The sequence below is a fragment of the Zootoca vivipara genome, chromosome Z (assembly GCF_963506605.1).
Source record: "Zootoca vivipara chromosome Z, rZooViv1.1, whole genome shotgun sequence".
Taxonomy (NCBI): domain Eukaryota; kingdom Metazoa; phylum Chordata; class Lepidosauria; order Squamata; family Lacertidae; genus Zootoca; species Zootoca vivipara.
This window is the reverse complement of record NC_083294.1, coordinates 3616007-3625313: the sequence shown is the minus strand read 5'-3', so window position 1 is coordinate 3625313 and position 9307 is coordinate 3616007. Positions and strand designations below refer to the sequence as shown.

The window sequence follows — 9307 nt, the reverse complement described above, 5'->3', positions numbered from 1 at the left end:
CTGTTAGCTGGGGTCATGGGAGTTGTAGTTCCAAAACATCTGGAGAGCCGAGGTTGGCTATGCAGGCTATAGATCTTTAGGAACTACAACTCCCATCATCCTTGACCATTTGCCCTCTCAGTTATGTCTCATGGGAGTTGTAGTTCCGTGACCCCGCCCTCCCTCCTTTTTGCCCCTCCCTCTCTCCCTCCGAGGCCACTTCCGCCACAGCCGCCCGGCGCTGAGGCTTCTCCTCCTCCTTCAGGTTTGGGCTGGTTATTGGTGGGCGGGGCCTCCTCATAACTCCTCCCCCTCTTTTCTTTCTGTTGTTGTGGTTTAGTCGTGTCCGACTCTTCCTGACCCCATGGACCATAGCACGCCAGGCACTCCTGTCTTGCATTGCCTCCCGCAGTTTGGTCAAACTCATGTTCGTAGCTTCGAGAACACTTTTCTTTCTACTGTATGTCTCTTTCTCTCAGCCCGCTATCTCCCTTCGACGCCACTTCCGCTTCCGCCGCAGCCCCCTGGCGCTGAGGCTCCTCCTCCTCCCTCAGCTTTCGGTCTCTCTCTCTCGGTCTTTCTCTCAGCCCCCTCCCTCCCTCCCTCCCTTTGACGCCACTTCCGTTTCCGCCGCAGCCGCCTGAGGGGAAACTCGAGCAAGATGGCAACGCTCTCCGTCATGCAGGCCTCGCCGGCCGACGCTGCCGGAGGATTCAGCTTCCACAATTGCGCCCGGTCAGTCAGTCCGTCAGTGGAGGCCCCGGGGGACGGGGGGACGGACGGAGAGCGGCGCGGGAGGTGGAAGGGAGCCGGGCGGGAGGGAGGGCGAGGCGGCGGCGGCGTGACTCAGGAGGCTCCGAGGCCTAGCGAGGCCTCCGCTGCGGACGGGGAAAGGGGCTCTACTTGGAAGTGCCCAAGCTCCCCCCCCCCAGATTTCTGGGATTGTATATATGTATATATGATAATAATGCTAATATATCTATATCTAAAGCTATGTATCAATATCTACATCTTTATATCTATATAGATCTCTATATAAAAATCCATATCTACATCTATATATGTACATGTGTGCGTGCGTGCGTGCATGTATATATAAATATATATAATATGTATATGTATGTATGTGTGTGTATATATATAAGGTAAGGTCAAGGGACCCCTGACCGTTAGGTCCAATTGTGACCGACTCTGGGGTTGCGGCGCTCATCTCGCTTTACTGGCTGAGGGAGCGAGCGTACAGATTCCAGGTCATGTGGCCAGTATGACAAAGCCGCTTCTGGCGAACCAGAGCAGCACACGGAAACGCCGTTTACCTTCCCGCCGGAGCAGTACCTATCGATCTGCTTGCACTTTGACATGCCTTTGAACTGCTAGGTTGGCAGGAGCTGGGACCGAGCAACGGGAGCTCACCTCGTCGCAGGGATTCAAACCACTGACCTTCTGATCAGGAAGCCATAGGCTCTGTGGTTTAACCCACAGCGCCACCTGTGTTTTATTTATACATTATACTATCTATCTATCTATATATATATATACACACACACACACACACACACATACATACATATTTATATGTATATAAAATGTATGCATATACAGTATACACACACACACACATATATATTTATATGTATATTAAATGTATGTATATACAGTATTTAATGCAACTCATTATTTCTTCTTTTAATATTTATTTTGTGTTTAATTTTGTATTTTTTATTATTTATGTCCCAATATGAAACAATTCTGGATTATATATATGCTCTCACTTCCGTACATCACTATATATATAGATAGCTAGATATAGATAGATATAATATAAAGGGGAAACTTGGGAAATTAGAATGTCGTTGAAAAGTGCCTTTATTTCAGTAATGAAACTTCTTATTTTTTATTTTTATTTTATTTGGTGGGGGTGTCCCAATATGAAACAGTTCTGGGATTTTATATCTTTATATATATAAATGTAAAAAGGACATGTGGGTGTGTTTCCACTTTTCACCAAAACTGCTTACATCTATATCTATCTTTTATCTATCTATCTATCTATCTATCTATCTACAGTATATTATATCTATCTATCTATCTCTCTATCTATCTATATTATAGCTATCTATCTGTATTAATCAGGCACCCCCAAACTTTGGCCCTCCAGATATTTTGGACTACAGTTCCCATAATCCCTGACCACTGGTACTGTTAGCTAGGGATCATGGGAGTTGTAGGCAAAAACATCTGGAGGGCCGCAGTTTAGCCTGGATATCCTTACACTATCTATGGAGAAGACTTTAATTTTTAGCACCAGTGCCTCATTTTCATGATTACTTCCTGTTGTAATCATCGTCTCCACCCCCATCGTTCTGCCCGGACACTGAGGTCCAGCGCCGACGGCCTTCTGGTGGTTCCCTCCCTGTGAGAAGCCAAGTTACAGGGAACCAGGCAGAGGGCCTTCTTGGTAGTGGCACCCGTCCTGTGGATCGCCCTCCCATCAGATGTCCAAGAGAAAATCTGCCTCCCTAAACAGGGCGGCCTTCAGATGTTTTCTAAAAGACAGCCCTGTTTAGGGAGGCTTTTAATAGCATCTAGATAAGGCATCCCCAAACTTCGGCCCTCCAGATGTTTTGGACTACAATTCCCATCATACCTGACCACTGGTCCTCTTAGCTAGGGATCATGGGAGTTGTAGGCCAAAAATCTGGAGGGCCGCAGTTTGGGGGTGCCTGACCTAGATCAAGGGAAGTGATAGTACCACTGTATTCTGCTCTGGTCAGACCTCACTGGAGTACTGGAGTACTGTGTCCAGTTCTGGACACCACAGTTCAAGAAGGAGACTGACAAGCTGGAACGTGTCCAGAGGAGGGCAACCAAAATGATCAAAGGCCTGGAAACGATGCCTTATGAGGCTTGACAGGCATATGTCAGGAATGTTTTGATGGTGTTTCCTGCTTGGCAGGGTGTTGGACTGGATGGCCCTTGTGGTCTCTTCCGATTCTATGATTCTAATGTTTAATAGATTGTATTTTATTTTTCTGTTGAAAGCCGCCCAGAGTGGCTGGGGAAACCCAGCCAGATGGGCAGGGTATAAATTATTATTATTATTATTATTGTAGGAATTCTCAGCTTGAAGCAGAGGGGACCAAGAAGGGCCTGCGTCTTCCCACAGCCCGCAAGACCGGCACCACCATTGCTGGGGTAGTGTTTAAGGTGAGGCCCCAATCCTTGTTGCAGTAAAGTCAGCTCTTCCAATGTTTTTCCTCTCTGCAGAAGTGTGCATGTACACGATAGCAATGACAAACTTAGTTGGCCTCTAAGGTGCTACTGGAAGGAGTTTTGTTTTGTTTTGCTTTGTCATATGAATGTCTACTCACAAGTTAGTCCCACGAAGTTTAGTGACAATTGCTTCCAGGTAAGCGTATACCGTATTTTTCGCTCCACAGGACGTACCTCACCATAGGACGCAGGGTGGATTTGTTTTAAATCAAACCGATTTAAATCACAATTTAAATCACTAGTCAGTAAGGCTTGATTTAAATCAGGCATCCCCAAACTGCGGCCCTCCAGATGTTTTGGACTACAATTCCCACCATCCCCGACCACTGGTCCTCTTAGCTAGGGATCATGGGAGTTGTAGGCCAAAACATCTGGAGGGCCGCAGTTTGGGGATGCCTGATTTAAATCATCGTTTTCTACATAAAGACTAATTCTTGCTGGTATAACTTGAATATGCAAGTAGATGAAGATTTTTAGAATCACAACTTTTCATATTAGTTTTTTTAACCCCAGTTTAATAGGTCAAACATTCATATTTGGACAACTTTTCTGTTGTACTTTGGAAGGAGAAAAATAATCATTACCTTAATAATAACAATTTAAATAGATTTATTCAACTGAAACAATAGCATTACAGCATATGTTATTTGCTTAAACAAACATCCATGTTTGTTAACTAATTTGGCTAAACTATATATACACACACACACACACACACACACACACACACACACACACATATACAGACAGGGTATATATCTATATAGAAACTTAGACTTGCAGCCCAGCCTACACATGGAAAACTTAAATACTGTCCATTCCAAACAATCAGAAAAATATTGTTTCTATTCTATTCACGGAACTTCCTGAAACTTGGCACTGAAGGGGTTGATTCTGTATTCATAGGTTGGAGAACAATAGGATTAAGGTCTTTTTCTCAACTCTGTTCATGTTATAACATTTTTGCTGTGAAGAAGAGGCATGTGATCTCTGCTGAGTCAAATTCAGTTTTGAGAACTGCAAAAGTAAACCATGCGTCTGTGATAATATCTTGTAGGCAGAGAAACTGCCCAATAATCTATGGAAGAGCATGACATTGTGAATGGATTAATGGAATTTATTTACCAATTTTTTTTAAACATATACAACCTTATTCTACATAATTTAAAAACTAATCTTTATTTCATGATGGAATAACCTTTGGATGGTAATATATTTTCCTCAAAAAGCATTTTATTTTAAACAAAATCTGATTTAAATCAAAAAAATATCCACCCTGGGATGCACCTAGTTTTTAGAGGGGGAAAACAAGAAAAAAAATATTTTTTTTGCTTGAATTGTCCTAGGCATAGTAGCCAATTCCTAGAGGCCTAGGTGCCTTTGTCCCCCATTAAATATTTGAGGAACCTTCTTTTGCAAAGGGGGAAAGCTCCATTTTTTTGAGGATCAGCTCAAAGTTGTGCACCTTTTTTATGCAAATGGGAAAAGCCCTGTTTTTTGGGGGGGGGGGTCAGCTCACAGTTGTGCATCTTTCTTGCAAAGGGGGAACGTTCCATTTTTGAGTTGTTGAGTTTCCTTGCAAAGTGAAAAAATCCTGTTTTTATGAGGTTCAACTCGCAGTTCTGCAGCTTCTTTAGGAAAGGGAGCCATTTCTACAGTTTCCAGACAGATAATCTAATCAGCCAGTCACATGTCGCTGGGGAAACACAACAATGGAGGCCTGGGCAAGGGGCTGGGGCTGGGAAGGGAGGTAGCTCCCTTATCTCCCTCCCGATCTCTTGCAATCAGCTGCTGAGTGGGTTCCTTTCAACACTCTCGTTCCCTCGTGTTAGCCTTTAACTCTTTCTTTTTTAAAAAAAGTGCGATCTGCCTTTCGCCCCTGAGCAATTTGGCTCCAGGGATCACGCATTCGCACCATAAGATGCACAGAAACTTCTTCTTACTTTTTAGGAAGAAAAAAAGTGTGTCTTATGGAGCGAAAAATAAGGTATGCGGTTGCCATCTCCCTTTCTTTCCCTAGGATGGGATAGTGCTTGGAGCAGATACAAGAGCCACTGAAGGAATGGTTGTTGCTGACAAGAACTGTTCGAAAATACACTATATATCTCCAAACATTTAGTAAGTATATATATACTGTATTACTAACCTCTTTTTTTAAGGCCTGCTCACGCCCTCAGATTTTCTGGGAAGTGGAAAGTTGCAAAGGATTTGTTTCGAATGGAGGGCACTAGTGAAAAGTCGGAAGTAAAAGCATGGGTGTTTAACTGTTGATATTGCACAATGGGACTTCTCCGTCCTCTCCTGAAAATGTCCGCCTGCTTTAATGGACTAACACTGCCTAGTTAGCTCTTGATTCCTATAGAGTGGCTAATAAATCAGAACCAGTGAAGGCGGTGAAGGTCCTGTGTGAGTGCCTGGAGGCGGTTGGAGGATGGATGCTGCCTAACAGATTGAGGTTGAATCCTGACAAGACAGAAGTACTGTTTTGGGGGGACAGGGGGCGGGTGGGTGTGGGGGACTCCCTGGTCCTGAATGGGGCAACTGTGCCCCTGAAGGACCAGGTGTGCAGCCTGGGAGTCATTTTGGACTCACAGCTGTCCATGGAGGCACAGGTCAATTCTGTGTCCAGGGCAGCTCCGTCTGGTATGCAGGATGAGACCCTACCTGCCCGCGGACTGTCTCGCCAGAGTGGTGCATGCTCTGGTTATCTCCTGCTTGGACTACTGCAATGCGCTCTACGTGGGGCTACCTTTGAAGGTGGCCTGGAAACTGCAATTAATCCAGAATGCGGCAGCTATACTAGTGACTAGGAGCGGCCGCCGGGACCACATAACACTGGTCCTGAGAGATCTACAGTGGTTCCCAGTACGTTTCCAAGCACAATTCAAAGTATTGGCACTGACCTTGAAAGCCCTAAACGGCCTTGGTCCTGTATACCTGAAGGAGCCATCATTCAGCCCGGACACTGAGATCCAGCACCGATGGCCTTCTGGCGGTTCCCTCATTGCAAGAAGTGAGGTTACAGGGAACCAGGCAGAGGGCCTTCTCGGTAGTGGCACCCGCCCTGTGGAACGCCCTCCCAGCAGCTCTCAAGGCAATAAGCAACTATTTTACTTTTAGAAGACAACTGTAGGCGGCCCTGTTTAGGGAAGTTTTTAATGTTTGATGCTGTACTGTTTTTAATATTTGGTTGGAAGCCGCCCAGAGTGGCTGGGGAAACCCAGCCAGATGGGCGGGGTATAAATAATAAATTATTATTATTATAGCCTATTGGTTGCTGAGACGCAGGTTCGGCCTTCTGGTTCCCAGCATATTATTATTATTATTATTATACTAATTTTTTTCTACCCCGCCCATCCGGCTGGGTTTCTCAACCTAGCTTAAAATACATTAAAATTTTACACATTAAAAGCTGCCTTCAGATGTTTTCTAAATGTCACATACAGTGAACCTCGCAAGACGAAATAAATTCGTTCCACAAGTTGTTTCGTGATAATTTCGTCTTGCGAAGCGTCGTCTCCCATAGGAATGCATTGAAATTTAATTAATGTGTTCCTATGGTTAAGAAAAAGGGCAAAAAAATGGCGCCGACTCATCTACCACGACCGCTCCGGAAGTTTGTAAGGCTTTGGGGAGGGGGAAGCAGGAGGAGGGCCAGGGAGAGGCTCCTCCCTCCTTCCCCAGCAGTGGGTGGGACTGGATGGGATGGGGGCGGATGGAGCGATTTGGCAGCCTGCGCTCTGCTCAACTACGGCCACTCTTGCGTTCGCGCGCAGCCAGTAGAACTGGACGGGACGGGGGTGGATGGAGCGCTTCGGCAGCCCGCGCTCTGCTCAATGACGGCCGCTCTCCCGTTCGCGCGCCTCCATGCAGCCATGCCGTCCGACACGGTGACTGTGGCGAGGGGAAGCCAGTGGTTTGCGGGCACCGACAAGTGAGTAAGGGAGGGGCGCCGGCGGGACGACAATGGAAACTTCTGCCCGCTCCCTCCCTCCTTCCCCAACAGCCGCTCACTGTTCGCACTCCCAACCAGACGTCCCCTCTCCCGTTCACGCGCCTGCCCTGCTTCGTCTTGCGAAGCATGGCCATAGGAAAGTTCGTCGTACGAGTATCCAAAAAACTCGCAAAACGCTTTCGTCTTGCTAGTTTTTCTTTGTGTGAGGCGTTCGTCTAGCGAGGTATTATCGTAGTTTATCTCTTGGACATCTGATGGGAGGGCATTCCACAGGGCGGGTGCCACCACCGAGAAGGCCCTCTGCCTGGTTCCCTGCAACTTGGCTTCTCGTAGCGAGGGAACCACCAAAAATCCCACGGGAGAGGGACCGCGGTGTCCAGGCAGAACGATGGGGGTGGAGACGCTCCTTCAGATATACTGGGCTGAGGCCGTTTAGGGCTTTCAAGGTCAGCACCAACACTTTGAATTGTGCTCAGAAACGTACTGGGAGCCAATGCAGGTCTTTCAGGACCGGTGTTATGTGGTCTCGGTGGCCGCTCCCAGTTACCAGTCCAGCTGCCACATTCCAGGTCACCTTCAAAGGTAGCCCCACTGGCGAAGGAAAATTGTGGAATATATGGAAATTGCAAAATTAACATCGAGAATAAGACAGCATGAAAGAAAAATCTATGACATGCATAGACAAGCTAAAACAAAAAAGAAAAAAATTCCTTCCAGTAGCACCTTAGAGACCAACTAAGTTTGTCATAGGTATGAGCTTTCGTGCGTATGCACACTTCAGATACATCTAAGGTGCTACCTGAAGGGATTTTTTAATTTTTTGTTTTGACTACGTTAGACCAACACGGCTGCCTACCTGTAACTAATAGACAAGCTAAAAGGTAAAGGTAAAGGGACCCCTGACCATTAGGTCCAGTCGTGACCGACTCTGGGGTTGCGCGCTCATCTCGCATTATTTGCCAAGGGAGCCGGCGTATAGCTTCCAGGTCATGTGGCCAGCATGACAAAGCCGCTTCTGGCAAACCAGAGCAGCACATGGAAACGCCGTTTACCTTCCCGCTGTAGCGGTTACTATTTATCTACTTGCATTTTGACGTGCTTTCGAACTGCTAGGTTGGCAGGAGCTGGGACCAAGCAACAGGAGCTCACCCCGTCACAGGGATTCGAACCGCCGACCTTCTGATCAGCAAGCCCTAGGCTCAGTGGTTTAACCACAGCGCCGCCTGGGTCCCGAGAATAGACAAGCTAGTAGAATTAAAATAACATATTTAATAAGAAATTACTTGCAGAAGGAAATGAGCTCACAACAACAAATCAGAAATCTTTATTGGATATCTAGACAGAAAACACGAATACAATGTACAAAAAAAGAAAACAGAAAATGAAAAAAAATTATATATGGGGTTTAAGAATTGAGGAGATAAGTGTGTAAGATAAAGGTTTGATAACGATATGAAGACAGTCAAAAATAAATTGAAACTATAAGGATTATTATAACCTTAGAACCAGGCAGAGGGCCTTCTCGGTGGTGGCACCCACCCTGTGGAATGCCCTCCCACCAGAGGTCAAAGAGAATAACAATTACCAGACCTTTAGAAGGCATCTTAAGGCAGCCCTGTTTAGGGAAGCTTTTTAACGTTTGATGGATTTCTGTATTTTAATATTTTGTTGGAAGCCACCCAGAGTGGCTGGCGGAACCCGGCCAGATGGGCGGGGTATAAATAATAAATTATTATTATTATTATACCGCGCAACCAGATATACGAATCTAAAAATGGCAGAAGAAAGTAGTGTGGAAGTCAAATTTGAAATTTTAAGTTGAATTTGTAATCTGAGATTTAAGATTAGGAAACAAAGATACGGACAAATGTAAAAGATAAATTGTAAACATAACAAATGTAATGTGACTAAATGTTTAACTATGTAATATGCTTGATGTGGAAATTAATAAAAATAATGGGAAAAAACAAAAACATGGGTAGGCCCACAAGAGGGAATTCTAACAGATATTGGAAGGAGATACACCTATGATAGGTGGCTTAAATAATAATTGTGGAGAAAGCGACTTACTAGAGAATAGAAGGGTAAGCGATAAGTCAA

The 9307-nt window shown here is 45.4% G+C and overlaps 1 protein-coding gene across 1 annotated transcript in view; it reads left to right on the top strand.

The window, feature by feature from the left end:
- Nucleotides 1-580: 580 nt before the first annotated feature.
- LOC118083838 (proteasome subunit beta type-7) overlaps nucleotides 581-9307 on the top strand; it is a 51989-nt gene continuing 43262 nt past the window's right edge. The window contains exons 1-3 of the mRNA XM_035112792.2: nucleotides 581-714; nucleotides 3093-3186; nucleotides 5273-5370. Coding sequence (XP_034968683.1) covers nucleotides 641-714; nucleotides 3093-3186; nucleotides 5273-5370 — 266 coding nt within the window. The 5' untranslated portion in view covers nucleotides 581-640. The remainder of the gene's footprint in view (nucleotides 715-3092; nucleotides 3187-5272; nucleotides 5371-9307) is intronic.